This window comes from Salmo trutta, chromosome 19, assembly GCF_901001165.1.
Source record: "Salmo trutta chromosome 19, fSalTru1.1, whole genome shotgun sequence".
In the NCBI taxonomy this organism is placed as follows: Eukaryota; Metazoa; Chordata; class Actinopteri; order Salmoniformes; family Salmonidae; genus Salmo; species Salmo trutta.
In genome coordinates this window covers 44794309-44820527 of record NC_042975.1, presented here as the reverse complement: position 1 = coordinate 44820527, position 26219 = coordinate 44794309, and the positions used below count along the sequence as shown (strand labels likewise).

Genomic DNA, 26219 nt, shown 5'->3' with positions numbered 1-26219 from the left:
CGTACCCTAATAACCAGTGGAAAACACTGGTCTCCAGTAATTGTAGGCTTAATTAAAGTTGCTGTAGTTAACAAGATGTTGCGTTGGTGTTGCATAGAGCAATAGTTCCCAATCTGTGGGACGGGCCCACTTGTAGGTTATGGCAGGTGTCCAGGTGTGTCGCGGGATGACTTTTTTGTATGCATAAAAAAATATATAAACATTTTCAAGTTGTCTGAATACTTTCTGAATGCACTGTGTGCGTGTGCGTCCGTGCTTAGGGTCTTTGTCCTGTTGGAAGGTGAACCTTCACCCCATTCTGAGGTCCTGAGCATTCTGGAGCAGATTTTCATCAAGGATCTTTCTGTACTCTGCTCCGTTCAGCTTTCCCTCGATCCTGACTAGTCTCCCAGTCCCTACCACTGAAAAACATCCCCACAGCATGATGCTGCCACCACCATGATTCACCATAGAGATCGTGCCAGGTTTTCTCCAGACGTGACACTTGGCATTCAGGCCAAAGAGTTCAATCTTGGTTTCATCAGACCAGAGAATCTTGTGTTTTATAGTCTGAGAGTCTTTTAGGTGCAAACTCTTTTTGGCAAACTGTAAGCGGGACATCATGTGCCTTTTACTGAGGAGTGGCTTCCGTCTGGCCACTCTACCATAAAAGCCTGATTGGTGCGGAGATGGTTGTCCTTCTGGAAGGTTCTCCCATCTCCACAGAGGAACGCTAGAGCTCTGTCAGAGTGACCATCGGGTTATTGGTCACCTCCTTGACTAAGGCTGTTCTCTCCCGATTGCTCAATTTGGCCAAACTGGTTGAGAGAATGCCAAGAGTTTGCAAAGCTGTCATCAAGGCAAAGGGTGGCTACTTTGAAGAATCTCAAATATAAAATATATTTTGTTTAACACTTTTTTTTTACTTCAAGATTCTATGTGTTATTTCATAGTTTTGATGTCTTCACTATTATTCTACAATGTAAAAAATAGTAAAAATAAAGAAAAACCCTTGAATATGTGTCCAAACTTTTGACTGGTACTGGTACTGGTAGTGTGTGTGTGTGTGTATATATCACACACACACACATTTTCGGGAGGGAAAAAAACATTTTCAGTGTAAACTTAGAACTAAAACCAAATCTAAAGTATGTAGAAATGATAATGGACCTATATATAGGCTGTCATTGTTAATAAGAATTTGTTCTTAACTGGCTTGCCTAGTTAAATAAATACTTATAATATATATATATTTTTATAATAGCTTAGCTATAGCTCTTTGAGAACTTACAATCAACAACAAAAAAGCTAGACAATGAGGCCCCTATTGATTTTATAATATTTATGCATAAAAACACAGTATTAGCCACTGCAAAATGTATAGAATTGTAGAAAGATGTGCTTTAAAACTACAAAACCTTCTCTCTGGTGCCATGATGATATTGTTTACTTATTCTTTGGTCTGTGTATGTTTTTTTCACCGCTCAAACCTTATTGTGGGTCGCGACTCAAGACACCTCAATTGGTAGGTCCCAAATTAAAAAGAGTTTGGGAACCCCTGTCATAGAGCACCAGTGTAATGTGGCAGAGGAGGAGGTGAGAACACTGCTATGATTGGCCTGAGTCGTGTCATTCTCTCACAGTCCCAATGAGAGCATGATGAGGTCTGCTGCAGGGAGGGGCCCGGCTGGGGATGTTTACTCTTAGTTCGTAGTTACCTTTGCCTTGTAGTGTGACTGCCTGTCCTTACATCCCTGTATATAAGCACCATTTTCAGGTGTGTGTGAGCATACATGTGTATTGTTTGGTGTTAATGTAGACATTTTAATTCATGTTCTATGTGCCTGATTAGGAGAATGCAAATGTCTTAGCTAAGCTCTCCCCTTGTTGTGCTGTGTATTTATTGACCTTTTTCCTAAAACCCCTTTCCTCAGCCGCTGTGCATGAATCATCAGGAAAATCTCAAGATTCTCTCATCATGTAGGCTAGTGAATCTGCATACAAAACACACTCAATGAGTTGATTTTAATGTATATCCGTGCTTGTACTGCATGATTGTAAGCTAAACGTCCGTTTTCCCCTCTCCCTCTTTTCCCCTTTCTCTTTTCCCCTCCCTCTGCCTCCCCTAAAGATCCCTCGTGGAGGACGACGACCCTCACATGAAAGTGTCGCTGGGGTGTGGTGACATGGGCATCTCTGCCCACCTACAGGCTTCAAAAACCGGAAACACTCGCTTCTTTACGAGCAACACGCACAGCTCAGTGGTCCTTCAGGTGAGTAGTAGTGGAGAGAGACTGAGAGATGGTGCTGCTGGGAAGGATGGACAGATTGATGAACCTCTTAAAAGCCATAATGAAATATGCCAGGGTATTTTTAATATGCCTTCAGAGGTCCTGTGATTGATTGAAATGATAGCTATACAGGCAGGTCCATAAATATTGTCAGCCTTTATAAAAATGGGCAAAAAAGCCTGAATAAAGTAATTAAAATACTGAGTTGTAAATTATAGATATATTATTATTTTATACTATTACAATTGCTCAGTGAAAGATTTTATTAACAAGTAAGAAAACAAAATCTCAAAGAGAGGGGTCAGAATTATTGGCACCTTTTTCTAAAATGTTTTATGAGATACAAAATCTTTCTTGGTCCTTGATATCATTTGTCTCCTCTTATGGACTGCACTCTTCAATTCAAACTACAGATTTTCAATGGTGTTCAAGTCCGAAGACTGAGATGGCCATTGCAAAATGTTTATTTTTAATGCTTGGGGCAATTGTCTTGCTGGAAGATCCACTTGCGGCCAAGTGTCAGCCTCCTGGCATTTGCAACCAGGTTTTTGGCTAAAATGTCCTGTTACTGGGTAAAGTTAATGACTAGGGATTTGTCCAAATTTTATGGGAAGAATGTCTTAATGTTTAAATCCGTTTTACATTAAAACAATAAAAAAATTCATACAATTCCACCTGAATTTGTATTTATTATGGATCCCCATTACTCTTCCTGGGGTCCAGCAATTAAAGCAGTTGATACAATTTTAAAAACATTACAATACATTCACAGATTTCACAACACACTGTGTGCCCTCAGGCCCCTACTCCAGTACTAAATCCATGTGTATGTATAGTGCGTATGTTATTGTGTGTGTGTGTGTCTGTGCCAATGTTTGTGTTGCTTCACAGTCCCCACTGTTCCATAAGGTGTTTTTTTATCTGTTTTTTTTTTTAAATCTAATTTTACTGCTGGCATGAGTTACTTCATGTGGAATAGAGTTCCATGTAGTCATGGCTCTATGTAGTACTGTGTGCCTCCCATAGTCTGTTCTGGACTTGGGGACTGTGAAGAGACCTCTTGTGGCATGTCTTGTGGGGTATGCATGGGTGTCCGAGCTGTGTGCCAGTAGTTGAGACGGACAGCTCAGTGCATTCAACATGTCAATACCTCTCATAAATAAAAGTAGTGATGAAGTCAATCTCTCCTCCACTTTCAGCGAGGAGAAATTATTTATATTAGCTCTCTGTGTACATCCAAGGGCCAGCTGTGCAATTTTCCTAAGTCCTTTTTTGTGGCACCTGACCACACTACTGAACAGGTGTGACAAAACTAGGGCCTGTAGGACCTGCCTTGTTGATAGTGTTAAGAAGGCAGAGAATCGCTTTATTATAGACAAACTTCTCCCCATCTTAGCTACTACTGCATCAATATGTTTTGACCATGACAGTTTACAATCTAGTGTTACTCCAAGCAGTTTAGTCATCTCAACTTGCTCAATTTCCACATTATTTATTACAAGATTTAGTTGAGGTTTAAGGTTTAGTGAGTGTTTTGTTCCAAATACAATGCTTTTAGTTTTAGAAATATTTAGGGCTAACTTATTCCTTGCCACCCACTCTGAAACTAACAGCAGCTCTTTGTTGAGTGTTGCAGTCATTTCAGTTGCTGTAGAAGCTGACGTGTATAGTGTTGAGTCATCCGCATACATAGAAACTCTGGCTTTACTCAAAGTCATTAGTAAAAAAGCAAAGACCCTAAACAGCTACCCTGGGGAATTCCTGATTCTAACTGGATTATATTTGAGAGGCTTCCATTAAAGAACACCCTCTGTGTTCTGTTAGACACGTAACGCTTTATCCACATTATAGCAGTGAGTGTAAAGCCATAACATCAATTTCTCTCAGCCAATCATCAGTCATTTGTGTAAGTGCTGTGCTTTTTGAGTGTCCTTCCCTATAAGCATGCTGAAATTCTGTTTACTGTGAAATAGCATTGTATCTGGTCAAACACAGTTTTTTCCATGACGTTTAGTAAGGGTTGGTAACAGGCTGATTGGTCGGCTATTTGAGCCAGTAAAGGGTGCTTTACTATTCTTTGGTAGCGGAATGACTTTAGCTTCCCTCCAGGCCTGAGGACACACGCTCTTTTGTAGGCTTAAATTGAAAATGTGGCAAATAGGAGTGGCAATATCGTCTGCTATTATCCTCAGTAATTTTCCATCCAGATTGTTAGACCCCGGTGGCTTGTCATTGTTGATAGACATTAATTTTTTCACCTCTTCCACGCTGACTTCAAAAGTACAATTCTTGTCTTTCATAATTTGGTCCGATATACTTGGATGTCTAGTGTCAGCGTTTGTTGCTGACACTAGACAAGATAACCAGGAGGCTGACACTTGGCCGCAAGTGGATCTTCCAGCAAGACAATAACCCCAAGCGCACATCAAAATCCACCAAGAAATGGTTAATTGACAACAACAAAAAATAATGCATCTCTGTGTCCAGACTTTGAACCCCATTGAAACCTGTGGTTTGAAGAGGGCATTCTCCTCGCAATGGAAGGGTGCTAGAGTAATGAAGATAGGGGTGCCAATAATTTTGACCTCTATCTTTTTTCGATTTTTCTAAAATTACTTGTTAAACAAAATTGCTTTCTCTGAGCAATTGTATTAGTATAAAATAATTTGCATATAATATAGCTCAGTAGTTGTATTTATTTTATGCAGTCATTTTTGCTCATCTGATAATTATGGACCTGAATATGTCTGTAGGGCGTCTGAAACTTTGCCAGACAAAGATACTAAGGGCCTGTACCCAACTCAAAAAAATATCTAGACATTTCTGAACACAACAAAAAAATTACACAAATTACCCTGCTTTTGTTTCAATCAGGTTTTCTGTTCAAAATTCTATTTTAAAACACATAAAAGTTGTTCCTGTGCAGATCTTCAACGATGTGCAGCACCAGTCATGCGCATCTGTCTCAAACAATCTCGTCTAGGCTATTGTGTGCAACTCGTTTCTCCTTCTCACTTGCAATCTTCAAACACTGCACACATTTCTTCCTTTGCTCTACCTAATATTATGGAATTCTTACAACTAATGTCTAACTTGTTATAAGCACATCAGGCTTTAGCCTTCACTATCCCATTTAAAAACCAACCAATGTTATAAAAATTAAGGTCTCTCCCACTCTAATCACTGGCACATCTAAAGTCAGGATGCGATGCGCGTGGAGGGCAAAGCACGTAAACAGTGAAATGAATCAGGGTCGTGTGTGCAAGCTGTCTAAGAGATAAGACTTGTCTTTCAAACCTATCCGCTGCATTTGTTGAGGAAAATGATCAGTGAATTATTCAATTGATTCACTGCGGAGGAAGATAATTATGTTCTAAGAACATTGAAAACTGTTATGTTCTCGACAAAGAGTTGTCAAACGGATATCTTTCATGAAGTTGAATGAAAATATTGGAAATGACTGTTGTTCCCTCTAGTTGAAATGGCCTACTTTTTTCATCGCAAGCATAGAACAAGATGTCTTCGGCATATAAGAAGATAAAAAGAAAATGTGATGACAATTGAAATGGAGATGAAATCCCTTATTATTTATGTAGGCTAGTTAGCTGTGATTTTGAAGGGGATGACAGAGCGATGGTAGTGACTCCTTCAGTGCAGACAGACAGTGGCTCAGCATGTTGGGCTCCAGCTGTTTGATGAAGCATCAGCACCAGTGAGTCAGGCTCCGTGCCCTGCCTGGCCTGCTTGGCCCATGCCAGTCTCTGTCCACACGTGAAGGTCGTCACAGAGATGGGGGCTGCCAGGCAGGAGCTGGCAGAAAGCTACAGGACTCATCAATGTGCGACCTGTTCACACTGTGTGTACTCCACAACCTGTTAGTATGATGGAGGTGTGTTGTGTGGACGTGTTGTTAGGCAGAGTGCTTCTAAGGTCTTGATTCAACAGTGTAATAGCCTTTTAACTGGTGAATAGTTTTTATACCTGCTGTTGAAGAGTGTATTGAATTTTGTTTTTAGGAACACAGCACTGGGTGGGTGTATAGGTGTGATTCAGCACATTGCTCAAGTCAGAAAATAGGATTGGCACAATCTCTGTCGTCGCTGCAAGGTTTCTCTATCGATTGACAACATTGACAGCTGTCGGCTTGCTACCAACTGTCCGTGGCTGAACATTTTCAGAGTTTAACAACAACTATCACTGAGGTAAATTCAAAGTTATGATTTGAAAGCTTGTTGGATCATTAGAAAAAAGCACATCTTGCTATCCCTTGTTAGCGGTCATCTATTATAGCCCATCTATTTTCTGTTGTTCTCTGGACATATTGTAACTACGCCTGGATAGGATTCTACAAATGATTTTGCCAAGAGAAGACTCAACTTTCAGTGCTACATCTGCTAACATGCTCATCGGGCGGTTGCTGCATGGGAGCAAAACATCATTCAAATGTGTGGGAAACACCGACTGTTGACCATTTTAAGTGAATGCTAATTAAGCAGTGAGGGTCGTCAATGCACATAAAGTGATGCCATTGTTGGACTCCACTGTGTTCTTTATAGGGACCTCAGTCTGTGACTGAACACTGGGCTTAAAAACACAAGTGGAAAATGTAATAGCATTGCTACATATTGCTTTTAAGGCTGGTGAGCATTATAGTTCTGCGGGAAATTAATTTAAGATGTATGTATTTGGCTGGTTTTACCCAAAATTATTCTACCAATTATTTTTATTAAACCAGAATATGAACTTAAACATATTGTAACATTCTCTGTATAAAGATAGACACCAAAAAAAAAACATTTTGGGGTATACATTTTTCTTTGTATAAAGATAGACAAATAATTACTTTTTGGTATACATTTTTGACCTCTCACTCAGTGTACCAGTCTGGGCAGGCCTTATACCAATCTGGTTCAGGACAGACATGGTCTCTCCACACAGTATACAGAGCAGCTCTCTTTAAAACATTTATTTTGTTATTTTATATTTGTATATTTTTCTCTTTTTTTACCCCTTTTTCTCCCCAATTTCGTACGAATCCAATTAGAAGTTTACAGTCTTGTCCCATCGCTGCAACTCCCCTATGGACTCGGGAGAGGTGAAGGTCGAAAGCCACGCGTCCTCTGAAACACGACCCTGCCAAGCCGCACTGCTTCCGGAAGCCAGCTGCATCAATGTGTTGGAGGAAACACCATCCAGCTGGCGACCGAAGTCAGCTTGCAGTCGCCCGGCCCGCCACAAGGAATCGCTAGAGCAGGATGGGACAAGGAAGTCCCGTCTGGCCAAACCCTCCCATATGTGCCTTAGACCGCTGCGCCACTCGGGAGGCCTCACAGAGCAGCTCTCTAACAGGCTGGTCTCTCCTCTTTCTCTCTCTCCCCCTCCCAGGGATTTGACCAGCTGAGGATAGAGGGATTACTGTGTGATGTCACGCTGGTGGCGGGGGACGGAGACGAAGCCTTCCCAGTGCATCGCGCCATGATGGCCTCCTCCAGCGACTACTTCAAAGCCATGTTCACAGGTAAGCTGTTATGCCTCCATCTCTCTCACCACCTCTCACTGACCCACAGCAGCATCCCATATGAGACGTCCGCATACTGTGTTTAATGTTGATTAACAGACTGAGTAATCAGAGGATTAGCCTGCTTGTCACGCGTCCATCAATCAATCTCTACTCTGTGGCTCTGCAGCTGATAGCATTGTGTTGTCTGGTTGTCTTCTCCCAAAGTGCTCCTTTTCTTGAAGCACAGCGTGAATCCTCCATGATTTGAGATGCTGCTTTTTACTTTCCCTGTCATCTCTACATTCTGATAAGCTACCATAACTTGAATTAGACATGGTCATTTTCCCAAGGGGTTAAGGTTTTGATTTGCCTTGTGCTTTTACATTTAAAAAAAAAAATAAGTTTTGTTTTTCATAAGACATCACAACTATGCTTTTTTTATTCCCAGAATGCATTTCTGTATTTCATCTTGTTGTTGCTTAGTAACTGCCTGATGCAAATAGAAACGACTTGGATAGATGCAGTGAGGGTAAATATCCTTCAACTGTTAGGCAGTTTCATATGTCCTCTTCTTAACAATCTAAAATAGGACAGCCTCAATGCCTGTAAGTGGTTATTAAACAAATATTCCACTAGCATGTAGCCTATCTGGGAGGTTCAGATGTGTTGTTGAGATTAAATGGATGGGTCGTTCCACGAAAAGAGTGCCTTTTGCGACCCTTTTATATTTTAAGAGAAATTCTGCACGAATATTGAATTTTAATAAAAGCCTGTTATATTAAATGAAGTGCCCTTTAATATAGACAACATAGAGAATTCAATAAATCAGCATTTTGACATGTCCCACCATCAACCCTGTGTCACTTCTGGGAAGATTCAACAGCTAAGTGAAAAGCTGGTTCTACTCTTTTGGAACATTTTGTAGTGCTTTGTGGTGGAAAACTGAGCGGGTCAAGCATAACACGTAAACCCTGTTACCCATGGATAAAGAAATGTTTTAGCAGTACATTTTTTGGGGTGAAGCTTGGGTTCAATTGCCATTCCCTGTTGCACACAACAAGCTTCCATTCCCCGTCACAGGGGGATTTATGGTTGATTTAACCTTTTACACTCGTGGGAATTGGCCTAAATGTATAGGGCTAAATTGAAATGTTTCTTACAGAAGAAATATGAAAAGTGTATGCATAATCATGGTAGCAATTGAAAGGGACAAAAAACAATTAGCTAAACTTGCCCAATTAGCGGGAGGGATGCGGGAAATTTCTTGTCGCGTGTGGTGCTCAAGTTCAAACGGCCGTCAGTCAAAACCCATACAGCGCTGTGGAGCGCAGAGCGAGAGCTCTGACGTCATGTATAGCATGTTACTGTACAGCCACTGAGCTCTGACGTCATGTATAGCATGTTACTGTACAGCCACTGAGCTCTGACGTCATGTATAGCATGTTACTGTACAGCCACTGAGCTCTGACGTCATGTATAGCATGTTACTGTACAGCCACTGAGCTCTGACGTCATGTATAGCATGTTACTGTACAGCCACTGAGCTCTGACGTCATGTATAGCATGTTACTGTACAGCCACTGAGCTCTGACGTCATGTATAGCATGTTACTGTACAGCCGCTGCGTTCCAATTTAAGCATTTATTAGTGTCCGATTCTGCAATTTTCAGCCCGTGTACAGGTACGAGTGTGTAAAGTAGGGATGCACGATATATCGGTGAACATATCGGAATCGGACGATATTAGCTAAAAATGCCAACATCGGTATCGGCCCGATGTCTAGTTTAATGCCGATGTTAAAAACCGATGTCAAAGCTACCGTGCATATCTATATATGACGCAATGACGCCACGTAAAATGTTGCACTACACGTGCAACACAGCATTCCTAACCTAGCCCACAATGTCTGCTGTGTGGATCGAGCAGTCATTTGAAAGAGTAAGAACGTTTCAGCGAGACAACATCCGTTAAAACCAAGATAATGGAATTCATTGCCCTTGACAATCAATCGTTCTCTGTCGTGGGTGATGTTGGCTTTTGCTGACTGGTCGAGCACCGGTACACACTACCAAGTGTGCTATTTTTCAGAGGTTGCCCTACCGGAGTTAAACATTAATAGCTTCACGACATACATACTATGGAACGCCGTTTGGGTCTTTGCGTGACAAAAAAGATACAGTAGCACTGTCAAAGCTGTACAAAAAGTCTGCAAACGAGCAAATACCGGCCACGAACAAGGTGTTTACAATACCGCGTTGGTAATAAAGCATAATTTGTTCAACCGCAACTTCTGGGGTAGCTAGCTTTAGCTTGGTACCTAGCTATCACCAATACAACCAGCCTGAAAACAATGACCAGTAGAAACTGCAGTCATTTTCATTATTCTTAGCAATGATTTAGGAATCCTTGTGAGTAAGTATTAGCTAGGTTGCCACTTGTTGTTCGCCTATTGAAATTAAACTTCAGTTCATGAAAATTAACCATTTCAATTAATATATTCAGTTTAAATAACATGTACCCATGGACTGTCACTCAAAATAAAAACTAAAGCAATTCTGTTTAACCTCCCATCCCATTCCCCCAACCCCACCCAGCCAACATGTCTCCATCCAACCCCCCCAACTCCAAGAAACCATGTTTTACACCCCTTCCCACCCCCATAGTAACTTGGGTTGCTTTTCAGTCATCCAAACCCCCCACCGTCCTGCTAGCCTCCCGACGGCCAAAGAAAACCCTCCACATACAACCCCTCCCTCGTGGGCCTGAAAGCAAAGAAAGTCAAAAATATATTTTTTATGTATGTGTGTAATCTCTCTCTCTCTCTCTCTCTCTCTCTCTCTCTCTCTCTCTCTCTCTCTCTCTCTCTCTCTCTCTCTCTCTCTCTCTCTCTCTCTCGCTCTCGCTCTCGCTCTCTCTGTTGAGAAAAGAGGATTTCTTAATATTTTAGAAAGGGCTTAGTCTGGCATGGTGTGGATTTACAATCAGAGGTGTACAGCTCTTTATAGAAGCGGGAGAATCTTTGATTACTATGGGTTCTGATTGTAATTCCCCTGTTTCATATTCAATAGTCGCTATGTCAGCTAATTGAACATTACTGCGTATCTTGTTGGCCAATAAACAACTGGGGCAATTACTATGGAAGTAATGGTTGAGTCTAATTTGATGGATGGCAAACTCTGCTCTCTGTCTTATCAATAACTTAAGTTCTGTCTTGACTTTGGAAAGAGTAATAGCTACCTGGTCTGAAGAGTGTTTGTTGAGAACGCTCTAACGCAGTTAACATTTCCAATTCAGATATCTGCTTTAATTGTGATTTATTCAACCCAGATGCACTTTTGGTTTAAATGTTTTATTTATTTAACCTTTATTTAACTAGGCAAGTCATTTAAGAACAAATTCTTATTTACAATGACGGCCTACAACGGCCAAACCCAAACCTAGACGACGCTGGGCCAATTCTGCGCCGCCCTATGGGACTCCCAATCATGGCCGGTTGTGATACAGCCTGGAATCGAACCGGGGTCTGTAGTGACACCAAAACCACACAGCCATTTTCCAAGCAAGGAGAGGCGTCACAAAAAGCAGAAAGACAGCTAAAATGAATCACTAACCTTTGATGATCTTCATCAGATGACACTCCCAGGACTCAATGTTACAAAATACATGTATGTTTTGTTCGATAAAGTTAATATTTATATCCATAAACCCCATTTTACATTGGCGCGTGATGTTCAGAAAATGTTTTCCCACCAAAACTCACGGTGAATGAGCACATCAATTTACAAAAATACTCATCATAAACGTTGATAAACTTTACAACAGTTATTGAAATAATTATAGATATACTACTCCTTAATGCAACCACTGTGTCAGATTTTAAAATAGCTTTTTGGCAAAAGCACATTTTTCAATATTCTGAGTACAGAGCTCAGCCATCAAAGCAAGCTATACAGTTACCCGCCAAGTTCTGGAGTCAACTGAACTCAGAATTAGTATTATAAATCTTCCCTTACCTTTGCTGATCTTCGTCGGAATGCACTCCCAGGTCTCCCACTTCTCCCACTTCCACAAGAAATGTTATTTTTGTTCGAAATCCTCCATATTTATGTCCAAATACCTCCGTTTTGTTCGCGCGTTCAGGTCACTAATCCAAAGGCATAACGCAAGAGCGCAGAACCAGAGACAAAAAGTCAAATAGTTCCATTACCGTTCATAGAAACATGTCAAACGATGTTTACAATCAATCCTTAGGGTCTTAAGTTACCTGTATTTAAGTTACCTGTAATCTTGATCCAAACATTTCAAACAACTTTCCTAATCCAACTTTAGGTATTTTAAAATGTAAATAATCGATACAATTTAAGATGGGATAAACTGCGTTCAATACCGGATGAAAACAAAGTGAAGCACGTTCCAGGTCGCGCACACAAAACATTAGAGTGCACTAGGCTGGACCCTCGTTCTGAATAACCGTACTTTTTCATTTCTCTAAAGAAAAACATCAACCAATTTCTAAAGACTGTTGACATCTAGTGAAAGCTATAGGAACTGCAAGCATATTTCTATTAAAACGGGCTTACCATAGAAAACCAATGGAAAACAGATTGACCTCAACAAAAAAAATTCCCTGGATGGATTGTGCTCGGGGTTTCGCATGCCAAATCAGTTCTGTTATACTCAGACATTATTCAAACAGTTTTAGAAACTTTAGAGTGTTTTCTATCCAAATCTACAAATTATATCCATACCCTAGCTTCTGGGCCTGAGTAGCAGGCAGTTTACTTTGGGCACACTTTTCATCCAGACGGGAAAATAGTGCCCCCTAGCCTTATTAAGAGGGAAGTGAGGTCACTGTTTTAAGCCGGTAATAATGTTCTACTGCAGATGCTGAGCAAAGGCTTTTCACTGCAACCCACAGCCCTCTCTGGTTAAATTATACAATAGTCTCCAGGCTTTGGTGAATACATTTCCTTTACATGCAGCCATAAGGGTAGGTATGTGAAAGCTCAGTGGAATGGTGTCTGTTCATTCCGTTATGGAATGCTATTACATTTTTATCTGACTGGTGCCTTTATATTAAGGACGTAAACATTTCACCAATACACATCGTTCCCCGATTCAAATGTTCATATATATTTTTAATGTACATATTCTTATTCATTCCTTTACACTTGTGTGTATAAGATAATTGTTGTGAAATTGTTAGGGTAGATTACTTGTTAGATATTACTGCGTTGTCGGAAGTAGAAGCACAAGCATTTCGCTACACTCGCATTAACTAACATCTGCTAACCATGTGTATGTGACAAATAAAATGTGATTTGATGTTTTAGACACGACTGCATCGGTTCGCGGATCCCAAACTGATCCAAATGTAGCATGCAACGGTCAGAAAATGTATTCAAACGTTACGAATTGCCGATCCACATTTTATTTCTACTCATATTACTTTCTTTCTACCTTCTGAAAATACCTCTATAGTGACAACTGATGCGTCCTCTCCTTCCGTGTTGAACTAAGTATGTAACTGTGTTGACAGTCACTGATTCACAAGTCATTTTGCATGCCGAACAACCCTATGGAATATCAGTAGCCTAGTCAAAGTGCGCACTGTCCACAGCTTGGCGCGTTGTTCCTGATTTTGCACATCTGTGCGGCACCTTCAGCATGCTAAAATGGCTTGCATGATACTGGGGTTTTAAAGTTGATGTAATTTGTTAGGTTAATGTTATCTACGGTGCCTTCAAAAAGTATTAATACCCCTTAACTTATTCCACATTTTGTTGTGTTCCAGCCTGAATTCAAAAATAATTAAATTGACACAATACCCCATAATGACAGTGAAAACATGTTTTTAGAAATGTCTGCATATGTATTGAAAATGAAACGGACATAATCAATTTACATAAGTATTCACACCCTTGAGTTCAATACATGCTAGAATCACCTTTGGCAGTGATTGTACCTGTAAGTCTCTAAGAGCTTTCCACACCTGGATTGTTTAGCATTGATTATTTTCAAAATTCTTCAAGCTGTCAAACTGGTTCTTAATCATTGCTAGACAACAATTTTCAGGTCTTGCCACAGATTTTCAAGTAGATTGAAGTCAAAATGGTGACTTGGCCACTCAGGAACATTCAATCGCCGAATACAACAGGTGAAATGCTTACTTACAGGCTCTAACCAATAGTGTGAAAAAAAGGTAGGTGTGTGTGTGTGTGTGTGTGTGTGTGTGTGTGTGTGTGTGTGTGTGTGTGTGTGTGTGTGTGTGTGTGTGTGTGTGTGTGTGTGTGTGTGTGTAAAGAAATAAAACAACAGTAAAAAATACATTTGAAAATAAGAGTAGCAAGGCTATATACAGACACCGGTTAGTCAGGCTTATTGAGGTAGTATGTAGGTATGGTTAAAGTGACTATGCATATATGATGAACAGAGAGTAGCAGTAGCGTAAAAGGAGGGGTTGGCGGGAGGTGGGACACAATGCAGATAGCCCAGTTAGCCAATGTGCAGGAGCACTGGTTGGCGTGGCCAATTGAGGTAGTATGTACATGGATGTATGGTTAAAGTGACTATGCATATAAGATAAACAGAGAGTAGCAGCAGCGTAAAAGAGGGGTTGGGGGGGCACACAATGCAAATAGTCTGGGTAACCATTGGTTACCTGTTCAGAAGTCTTATGGCTTGGGGGTAAAAACTGTTGAGAAGCCTTTTTGTCCTAGACTTGGCACTCCGGTACCGCTTGCCATGCGGTAGTAAAGAGAACAGTCTATGACTTGGGTGGCTGGGGTCTTTGACAATTTTTAGGGCCTTCCTCTGACACCGCCTGGTGTAGAGGTCCTGGATGGCAGGCAGCTTTGCCCCAGTGATGTATTGGGCCGTACGCACTACCCTCTGAAGTGCCTTGCGGTCAGAGGCCGAGCAATTGCCGTACCAGGCAGTGATGCAACTGGTCAGGATGCTCTCGATGTTGCAGCTGTAGAACCTTTTGAGGATCTCAGGACCCAGAATAGGCTTTGTCGTGCCCTCTTCACGACTGTCTTTGGACCATTCTAGTTTGTTTTTGATGTGGACACCAAGGAATTTGAAGCTCTCAACCTGCTCCACTGCAGCCCCGTCGATGAGAATGGGGACGTGCTCGGTGCTCCTTTTCCTGTAGTCCACAATCATCTCCTTAGTCTTGGTTACGTTGAGGGACAGGTTGTTATTCTGGCACCTCCCGGCCAGGTCTCTGACCTCCCTATAGGCTGTCTCGTCGTTGTCGGTGATCAGGCCTACCTACCACTGTTGTGTCGTTTGCAAACTTAATGATAGTGTTGGACTCGTGCCTGGCCATGCAGGCGTGGGTGAACAGGGAGTACAGGAGGGGACTGAGCACGCACCCCTGGGGAGCTCCAGTGTTGAGGATCAGTGTGGCAGATGTGTTGCTACCTACCCTCACCACCTGGGGGCGACCCATCAGGAAGTCCAGGATACAGTTGCAGAGGGAGGTGTTTAGACCCAGGTTCCTTAGCTTAGTGATGAGCTTTGAGGGTACTATGGTGTTGAATGCTGAGCTGTAGTCAATGAATAGCATTCTCACATAAGTGTTCCTTTTGTCCAGGTGGGAAAGGGCAGTGTGGAGTGCAATAGAGATTGCATCATCTGTGGATCTGTTTGGGCGGTATGCAAATTGGAGTGGGTCTAGGGTTTCTGCGATAATGGTGTTGATGTGAGCCATTACCAGCCTTTCAAAGCACTTCATGGCTACGGACATGAGTGCTAAGGGTCTGTAGTCATTTAGGCAGGTTGCCTTTGTGTTCTTTGGTACAGGGACTATGGTGGTCTGCTTGAAGCATGTTGGTATTACAGACTCAATCAGGGACATGTTGAAAATGTCAGTGAAGACGCCTGCCAGTTGGTCAGCACATGCCCGGAGCACACGTCCTGGTAATCCGTCTGGCCCCGCAGCCTTGTGAATGTTGACCTGTTTAAACGTTTACTCACGTCGGCTACGGAGAGCGTGATCACACAGTCGTCCGGAACAGCTGATGCTCTCATGCATGCCTCAGTGTTGCTTGCCTCGAAGCGAGAATAGAAGGGATTTAGCTCGTCTGGTAGACTCGTGTCACTGGGCAGCTCGCGGCTGTGCTTCTCTTTGTAGTCTGTAATAGTTTGCAAGCCCTGCCACATCCGACGTGCGTCGGAGCCGGTGTAGTACGATTCAATCTTAGCCCTGTATTGACGCTTTGCCTGTTTGATGGTTCGTCGCAGTGTATAGCGGGATTTCTTGTAAGCTTCCGGGTTAGAGTCCCGCACCTTGAAAGCGTCAGCTCTACCCTTTAGCTCAGTGCGAATGTTGCCTGTAATCCATGGCTTCTGGTTGGGGTATGTACATCTTCTTGGTAAGCAACTCCAGTGTAGATTTGACCTTGTGTTTTAGGTTACTGTCCTGCTGAAAGGTGAATTCTCCCAGTGTCTGGTGGAAAGCAGACTGAATCAGGTTTTCCTCTAAGATTTTGCCTGTGCTTAGCTCCTTTCAGTTTCTTTTTTATCCTGAAAACTCCCCAGTCCTTATCGATTACAAGCATACCCATAACATGATGCAGCCACCACTATGCTTAAAAATATGGAGACTGGTACTCAGTCATGTGATGTATTGGATTTGCCCCAAACATTACACTTTGTATTCAAGACAAAAAGTGAATTGCTTTGCCACAATTCTTGCAGTATTACATTAGTGCCTTGTTGCAAACAGGATGCATTTTTATTCTGTACAGGCTTCCTTCATTTCACTTTGTTAATTAGGTTAGTATTGTGGAGTACCTACAATGTTGTTGATCCATCTTCAGTTTTCGCCTATCACAGCCATTAAACTCTGTAACTGTTTCAAAGTGAAAAGGAAGCCTGTACAGAATAAAATGCATCCTGTTATTTTTTATTTATTTATTTATTTCACCTTTATTTAACCAGGTAGGCAAGTTGAGAACAAGTTCTCATTTACAATTGCGACCTGGCCAAGATAAAGCAAAGCAGTTCGACAACATACAAAAACACAGAGTTACACATGGAGTAAAACAACATACAATCAATGATGCAGTAGAAAAAAATAAGACTATATACAATGTGAGCAAATGATGTGAGATAATGGAGGTAAAGGCAAAAAAATGCCATGGTGGCAAAGTAAATAAAGTATGGCAAGAAAAAACACTGGAATGGTAGATTTGTAGTTTGAAGAAAGTTAAAAGTTAAAATATAAATAATATGGTGCAAAGGAGCAAAATAAATAAAATAAATAAATACAGTAGGGGAAAAGGTAGTAGTTTGGGCTCAATTAAAGATGGGCTATGTACAGGTGCAGAGATCTGTGAGCTGCTCTGACAGCTGGTGCTTAAAGCTAGTGAGGGAGATAAGTGTTTCCAGTTTTAGAGATTTTTGTAGTTCATTCCAATCATTGGCAGCTGAGAACTGGAAGGAGAGACGACCAAAGGAGGAGTTGGCTTTAGGGGTGACCAGAGAGATATACCTGCTGGAGCGCGTGCTACAGGTGGGTGCTGCTATGGTGACCAGTGAGCGGAGATAAGGGGGGACTTTACCTAGCAGGGTCTTGTAGATGACCTGGAGCCAATGTGTTTGGCGACGATGATGAAGTGAAGGCCAGCCAACGAGAGCATATAGGTCACAGTGGTGGGTTGTATATGGGGCTTTGGTGACAAAACGGATGGCACTGTGATAGACTGCATCCAGCTTGCTGAGTAGGGTATTGGAGGCTATTTTGTAAATGACATCGCCAAAGTCGAGGATTGGTAGGATGGTCAGTTTTACGAGGGTATGTTTGGCAGCATGAGTGAAGGATGCTTTGTTGCGAAATAGGAAGCCAATTCTAGATTTCACTTTGGATTGGAGATGATTGATGTGAGTCTGGAAGGAGAGTTTACAGTCTAACCAGACACCTAGGTATTTGTAGTTGTCCACAAATTCTAAGTTAGAACCGTCCAGAGAAGTTATGCTGGATGGGCGGGCAGGTGCAGGCAGCGATCGGTTGAAGAGCATGCATTTAGTTTTACTTGTGTTTAGGAGCAGTTGGAGACCACGGAAGGAGAGTTGAATGGCATTGAAGCTCGTCTGGAGGGTTGTTAACACAGTGTCCAAAGAAGGGCCAGAAGTATACAGAATGGTGTCGTCTGCGTAGAGGTGGATCAGAGATTCACCAGCAGCAAGAGCGACATCATTTATGTATACAGAGAAAAGAGTTGGCCCAAGAATTGAACCCTGTGGTACCCCCATAGAGACTGCCAGAGGTCCAGACAGTAGGCCCTCCGATTTGACACACTGAACTCTGTCAGAGAAGTAGTTGGTGAACCAGGCGACGCAATCGTTTGAGAAACCAAGGCTACTAAGTCTGCCGATGAGGATGTGGTGATTAACAGAGTCAAAAGCTTTGGCCAGGTCAATGAATACGGCAGCACAGTAATGTTTCTTATCGATGGCGGTTACGATGTCGTTTAGGACCTTGAGCGTGGCTGAGGTGCACCCATGACCAGCTCTGAAACCAGATTGCATAGCGGAGAGGGTGCGGTGGGATTCAAAATAGTCGGTAATCTGTTTGTTGACTTGGCTTTCGAAGACCTTAGAAAGGCAGGGTAGGATGGATATAGGTCTGTAGCAACTTGGGTCAAGAGTGTCACCTCCTTTGAAGAGGGGGATGACAGCAGCTGCTTTCCAATCTATGGGAATCTCAGACGACACGAAAGAGAGGTTGAACAGGCTAGTAATAGGGGTTGCAATAATTTCGGCAGATAATTTTAGAAAGAAAGGGTCCAGATTGTCAAGCCCAGCTGATTTGTAGGGGTCCAGATTTTGCAGCTCTTTCAGGACATCAGCTGAATGGATTTGGGAGAAGGAGAAATGGGGGAGGCTTGGGCGAGTAGCTGTGGGGGGTGCAGTGCTGTTGAATGCAGTAGGGGTAGTTAGGTGGAAAGCATGGCCAGCCGTAGAAAAATGCTTATTGAAATTCTCAATTATAGTGGGCTTATCGGTGGTGACAGAGTTTCCTATCCTCAGTGCAGTGGGCAGTTGGGAGGAGGTGTTCTTATTCTCCATGGACTTTACAATGTCCCAGAACTTTTTAGAGTTGGAGTTGCACGAAGCAAATTTCTGTTTGAAAAAGCTAGCCTTGGCGTTTCTAACTGCCTGTGTGTATTGGTTTCTAACTTCCCTAAAAAGTTGCATATCGCGGGGGCAGTTCGATGCTAATGCAGAACGCCACAGGATATTTTTGTGTTGGTTAAGGGCAGTCAGGTCTGGGGAGAACCAAGGGCTATATCTGTTCCTGGTTCTAAATTTCTTGAAAGGGGCATGCTTATTTAAAATAACCAGGCATCCTCTACTGACGGGATGAGGTCAATATCCTTCCAGGATACCAGGGCCAGGTCGATTAGAAAGGCTTGCTCGTTGAAATGTTTCAGGGAGCGTTTGACAGTGATGAGTGGAGGTCGTTTGACCGCTGACCCATTACGGGTGCAGGCAATGAGGCAGTGATCGCTGAGATCTTGGTTGAAAACAGCAGAGGTGTAATTAGAGGGCACATTGGTTAGGATGATATCTATGAGGGTGCCAGTGTTTGCGGCTTTGGGGTTGTACCTGGTGGGTTCATTAATAATTTGTGTGAGATTGAGGGCATCAAGCTTGGATTGTAGAATGGCTGGGGTGTTAAGCATGTCCCAGTTTAGGTCGCCTAGTAGCACGAGCTCTAAAGATAGATGGGGGGCAATCAGTTCACATATGGTGTCCAGAGCACAGCTAGGGGCCGAGGGGGGTCTATAGCAGGCGGCAACGGTGAGAGACTTGTTTTTGGAGAGGTGGATTTTTAAAAGTAGAAGTTCAAATTGTTTGGGTACAGACCTGGATAGCAGGACAGAACTCTGCAAGCTATCTCTGCAGTAGATTGCAACACCGCCCCCTTTGGTCGTTCTATCTTGTCTGAAAACGTTGTAGTTAGGGATGAAGATTTCACAGTTTTTGGTGGACTTCCTAAGCCAAGATTCAGACACAGCTAGGACATCCGGGTTGGCAGAGTGTGCTAAAGCAGTGAATAAAACAAACTTAGGGAGGAGGCTTCTAATGTTAACATGCATGAAACCAAGGCTATTACGGTTACAGAAGTCATCAAAAGAGAGCGCCTGGGGAGTAGGTGTGGAGCCAGGCACTGAAGGGCCTGGATTCACCTCTACATCCCCAGCGGAGCAGAGAAGGATAAGTATGAGGGTACGGCTAAAAGCTATAAGAATTGGTCGTCTGTGACGTCCAGAATAGAGAGAAAAAGGAGCAGGTATCTGGGGGCGATAAAATAGCTTCAAGGTATAATGTACAGACAAAGGTATGGTGGGATGTGAGTACAGAGGAGGTAAACCTAGGCATTTAGTGATTATGAGAGAGATATTGTCTCTAGAAATATCATTGAAACCAGAAGATGTCATAGCATGTGTGGGTGGAGGAACTGAGAGGTTGGATAAGGTATAATGAGCAGGGCTAGAGGCTCTACAGTGAAATAAGCCAATAAACACTAACCAGAACAGCAATGGACAAGGCATATTGACATTAAGGAGAGGCATGCTTAGCCGAGTGATCAGAGGGTCCAGTGAGAATCAGACAGCTAGCCGGGCCATAGGTAGCAAGCTGGTGGAAGATGGGAGGGAGGTCTGTTTTTAGCCGCCTCGTGCGTTTCCGTCTGTGGGTTAGTGGGGTTCCGTGTGGAAGGGGGGACCTGTCCAAGTTGGCAAGATAGTTAGTTATAGTGGCCCAAGAAAAGTGTCCGACAGACCTATTCAGATCGCAGCCGAAAAGACAGCTAACGATTAGCTGGCCGCAGATGGGCGATCAGGTTACGTCGCGACGGAGGGGCCAGTTGGACAACTCCCTCGGGCAGATAACGTCGGTGATCCAGTCGTGAAGACCCAATGGGGCTCCGCATCGGCAGTAAAACGGGTCAGGATAGGTGAGTTGTAGCCCAGGAGACACTTCAGCTGGCTAGCTCAGGAGTAGCCCACGAGTGGCTGACGGAATTCTTCAGCTGGCTAGCTAGCTAGCTCCGTAATAGTGTGTGTTAATTCCGAGACCGACGTTGCCAATAGTCACTCAGGTAGCAGCTAGTTAGCTGCAAGATCCAGGTGTAAATGTCCAGAGCCTGCGGTAGAAATCGAGGAAAGGAGAGAGAATAGGTCCGATATGCTCTGGTCTGAGTCGCGCTGTACAAAAACTGGCGATAGCTTTTCGAGCTAATGGATAGCTGAGGACAGCTAACCGTAGCTAGCTGAACTTCAACGTTAGCCAGTGAAAATGGCTAACCTCTGGCTAGCTTCTGTCGTGGAATTCAGATGAGGTAAATAATACTTTCTTTTTTTTTTTTAAATTGATGAGGCGGGTTGCAGGAGAGTGCTTTGAGGTTGAGTATTTAGAATAAAAAAATGTAAAAAGATAAGTGAAGAAAAAAATATGTAAATATATATATATATACACGGGACACGACAGGACGTCTGAACTGCTACGCCATCTTGGAGCAACAAGGCAAATCCAATACAACACATGACTGAGTACCAGTCTCCATATTTTCAAGCGTAGTGGTGGCTGCATCATGTTATGGGTATGCTTGTAGTCGTTAAAGACATGGTGAAATCCCTGAGCAGTTTCCTTCCTCTCCAGCAACTGAATTAGGAAGGACGCCTGTGTCTTTGTAGTGACTGGGTGTATTGATACACCGTCCAAAGTGTAATTAATAACTTCACCATGCTCAAAGGGATATTCAATGTCTGCTTTTTATTTCACTTTTACCCATCTACCAGTAGTTGCCCTTCTTTGCGAGGGTTGTTTTTAAAATTCACTGCTCAACTAATGCAGCTTACAGAGATAATTGTATGTGTGTGGTACAGAGACGAGGTAGTCATTCAAAAATCATGTTAAACACTGTTATTGCACACAGAGTCCATGCAACTTATTGTGACTTGTTAAGCACATATTTACTCCTGAACTCATTTAGGCTTGCCATAACAAAGGGGTTGAATACTTACTGACTCAAGACATTTCAGCTTTAATTTTTGTATTAATTTGTAAACATTTCAAAAAACAATTCCACTTTGACATTATGGGGTATAGTGACTAAACATCTACATTTAATAAAGTTTCAATTCAGGCTGTAACACAACAAAATGTGTAAAAAGGCAAGGGGTGTGAGTGCTTTCTGAAGGCACTGTATGCACTGTTAAAAACGGTGCTTTACCGGAATAAAAGTAAGCTACCGGAGATAACTGTCATTTGAATTGTAGGCACCCCAATCTGATAGTGGTAGTGGGGTGGTAGATGCCTAGCCTCCCTTACAGCTCAGATCATGTGCCTACATAGTATACACCATAGACATACATCATTTAAACACGCACACAGAGAAGTCGGCTCAGACACATCCACCTCAGAGAGGCCCAGCTCATGAGCTCGAATTTAGAATGGGAAAATGAATGTGTTTATGCAACAAATCAAATCGCACCTAATAATTTCAAACTATAACGTATCATTCCTGTATCGGAGCCCATGCATCTAGATACGTATCAAATCATCTTGAAAGGGATAGATGCACATCCCTACTTTATGTAATATGTTAAGTCTTTTCTCTCATCACGCAGGTGGAATGAAGGAACAGGATTTAATGTGCATCAAACTTCATGGTGTCAACCGAATAGGCCTGAAGAAGATCATAGACTTCATCTACACGGCCAAGCTGTCTCTCAACATGGAGAACCTGCAGGACACTCTGGAGGCTGCCAGCTTCCTCCAGATCCTCCCCGTGCTCGACTTCTGCAAGGTCTTTCTCATATCTGGGGTAAGGAGCCTAACACAGCCTGCTCATACAGCCTGCTCAGCCCCCCCAGAACCAGCCAGGGGAATTATACACAGCAGTTTAAGATGCCCCCGGCTACTGTACTCAACTGCTTTCTTTAATGTCTACATTTGGACTTGCATTGGGATAAATGCACTGGGACCACACTCGTGAACTTTTGTTAGACCTGAGATTTATTATACCTGGTCTAAAATGGCTAGTGGCTAGCTTTTCTCATAGGCCAACCTAGCATAATCCACGATGCTGAGGATGACCATCTGAGCACATAATTATATCCTGTAACAGATTCCATATCAGCCAATTCAATTCTTAGATGTAGTTGGACTTGATCCAACAGGTTTTCAGGAAAGCGCCCGTACCAGAAGTCCACCGACACGTTCTGATGATCATAGTAGATCACGTATGGAAATGTGTCTGGGCAAATAGTTGTCGTTGTAGAGTGCCTAGTTCCTGACAATTTACATAACTTGCAGCGTAGGTTTGAATCCCCCGTTGGATGTAAAAACATGTTTTCATTCTAAATATTAATTGGGTTAGTGTGTTGAGAAGGGAAGTACAGTCAACACATTGACAATAAAGATTAAGAATTAATTCAATAAGGAGCAACTTTTCAGTCTTGTCCACAAACACACTGCTATGTACTAATAATCATATATTGCATATTGTTAGCATAAATGAACGTGTACACCTAAAAAAGGTTTTAGATGCATTTTTATAATCTGCTACTTTGTCACATTTGCCCTATTTCGCTTGTGGGGACCTGCAGTGGAGCTTTTTCTCCTTAAAAAAAAAAGTACCCCGAATTGGATTTGTGAGGTCCCTAGCAATTACCCAGCCCTAGTATCACTCTGGTGGCCAAGTTGACCAGTTTAACAAATGTGATTGGATGGTGGCTCTGCCGTGTAAGGTCTCTGATAGGTTGATTCTGTTACCAGATAGAATTATGTGCTCCGCTGGTAGTCCTCAGTATCAAGGCTAATTGTGCCAGGTTGGCCTTTGAGAAAAGCTAGCTGCTAGCCATTTTAGACCACAGGTAAAAACCATGGGTCAAAGCAAAAGTTTGTGTGTGATTACAAGTGGTTGCTTCTCACTGCTTTCCCTTTCTTGGCTGCAGGTGTCCCTGGATAACTGTGTGGAGGTGGGGCGCATCGCTAACGCATACAACCTCACTGAGGTAGACAAATACGTCAACAACTTCATCCTCAAGAACTTCCCCTCGTTGCTGGGCACGGGGGACTTTGTCAAGCTGCCCTTTGAGCGGCTGGCCTTCGTTCTGTCCAGTAACAGTCTGAAGCACTGCAGCGAGCTGGACCTGTTCAAGGCTGCATGCCGCTGGCTCCGCTATGAGGACGGACGCATGGACCATGCCCCCAAGCTTATGAAGAACATCCGCTTCCCCCTCATGAACCCGCAGGAGCTCATCAACCACGTGCAGACTGTGGACTTTATGCGCACCGACAACACATGCGTCAACCTCCTCTTGGAGGCCAGTAACTACCAGATGATGCCCTACATGCAGCCAGTCATGCAGTCAGAGAGGACGGCCATCCGCTCAGACAGCGGCCACCTGGTCACCCTGGGCGGCGTCCTGCGCCAGCAGCTGGTGGTCAGTAAGGAGCTGCGTCTGTTTGACGAGAAGGCCCACGAGTGGAAGGCGCTGGCACCCATGGACGCCCCGCGCTACCAGCACGGAATTGCCGTCATCGGAAACTTCCTCTACGTGGTGGGAGGCCAGAGCAACTATGACACCAAAGGCAAGACGGCGGTGGACACGGTGTTCCGGTACGATCCGCGCTACAATAAGTGGATGCAGGTGGCGTGCCTTAACGAGAAACGCACCTTCTTCCACCTCAGCGCTCTCAAAGGACACCTCTACGCTGTGGGCGGCCGCAACGCTGCGGGAGAGCTGGGTGAGTTTAATTAATTACGCACAGCTTATTACTCTGCTTTTAGTCCTGCTCTAATGCTGCAACATACACTACATGGCTAAAAGTATGTGGACAACTGCTGTTCGAACATCTCATTCCAAAATCATGGGCATTAATATGGAAGTGATCCTCCCTTCGCTGCTGTAACAGCCTCCACTCTTCTGGGAAGGCTTTCCACTAGATGCTGGAACATTGCTGCGGGGACTTGCTTCCATTCAGCCAAAAGAGCATTAGTGAGGTTGGGCATTGATGTTGGGCGATTAGGCCTGGCTCACAGTCAGGGTTCCAATTCATCCCAAAGGTGTTTGAGGGAGTTGAGGACAGGGCTTTGTGCAGGCCAGTCAAGTTCTTCCTCACCGATCTCGATAAACCATTTCTGTATGGACCTTGCTTTGTGCATGCTGGGCATTGTCATGCTGAAACAGGAAAATGCCTTCCCCAAACTGTTGCCACAAAGTTGGAAGCACAGAATCATTTAGAAGGTCATTATATGCTGTAGCGTTAAGATTTCCCTTCCCTGGAATGAAGGGGCCTAGCCCGAACAATGAAAAACAGCCCCAGACAATTATTCCTCCTCCACCAAACTTTACAGTTGGCACTATGCATTCGGGGATGTTGCGTTCTCCTGGCCAGTGGCGGATTTGGGTATAGGCGACATGGGCAGCTGCCCAGGGCGGCATCTTGCCAAGGGCGGCACGGGACGCCTGCACAAAAAAATTAGTAATGGTGACATTTGTGCGATCGATTTTCTATTGCTCATTTGCACGTCATGTCACCTTGTGGGACTGTGGGTCAATTAACCTTGTTGGAGTGGACACCCTGATTCTAGTTTGTGAGCTAGGCAGGCTACTGCCTGGGAAGGTCTCCCACTCAGAAGTACGAGATAAGGAGGGAGGCGGGAGTAGGTTGACCACAGGTCTCCCCACTGGAAGCCCGAGGTAGGGTAGAGTTGGGGGAATCTATCAAATAGCGCACCCCTAACTTTGTACAGTACTATTGCAATTAGTAAAATCAGTCACACTACGAAATGCTACCAAATAAACCACAGTTAATTTGTAATACTGTGAAGATATAATTTCACAGACATATTGTTGCATTTTTTTCTGGTTTGTGCGAAATCGTTAAGAATAATATAAAAGCAGTCTGCACACCACCAAGGTGAATTGGTTTAGTCTTGACTCTTGGTTGACAGTGTTGGGGGATGAGTAATGTATTGATGCTCGAGTGCTAAATTCTCGAGTGCCAAATTATTTTTGATATTTCTGAGTCTTATTTTTGTATATAAACTCAGCAAACTTAATTTCAGCAAACTTAACATTTGTATGAACATAACACGATTCAACAACTGAGACATACACTGAACAAGTTCCACAGACATGTGACTAACAGAAGTGGAATAATGTGTCCCTGAACAAAGGGTGGGTCAAAATCAAAAGTAACAGTCGGTATCTGGTGTGGCCACCAGCTGCATTAAGTACTGCAGTACATCTCCTCCTCATGGACTGCACCAGATTTGCCCGTTCTTGCTGTGAGATGTTACCCCACTCTTCCACCAAGGCACCTACAAGTTCGTGGACATTTCTGGGGGGAATGGCCCTAGCCCTCACCCTCTCATCCAACAGGTCCCAGATGTGCTCAATGGGATTGAGATCCAGGCT

The 26219-nt window shown here is 43.2% G+C and overlaps 1 protein-coding gene across 6 annotated transcripts in view; it reads left to right on the top strand.

Moving 5' to 3' along the window:
* Positions 1-26219, top strand: part of LOC115154714 (kelch-like protein 13) — a 107177-nt gene that overhangs the window by 59346 nt on the left and 21612 nt on the right. For 3 of the 6 annotated variants that reach the window (XM_029701218.1, XM_029701219.1, XM_029701220.1), the window contains 5 exons: positions 1914-1959; positions 2111-2252; positions 7656-7788; positions 22419-22615; positions 23748-24543. In XM_029701218.1, the coding sequence (XP_029557078.1) occupies positions 2139-2252; positions 7656-7788; positions 22419-22615; positions 23748-24543 (1240 nt within the window). In that variant the 5' untranslated portion in view covers positions 1914-1959; positions 2111-2138. The remainder of the gene's footprint in view (positions 1-1913; positions 1960-2110; positions 2253-7655; positions 7789-22418; positions 22616-23747; positions 24544-26219) is intronic. The other 3 variants (XM_029701215.1, XM_029701217.1, XM_029701216.1) reach the window with 1 other exon arrangement.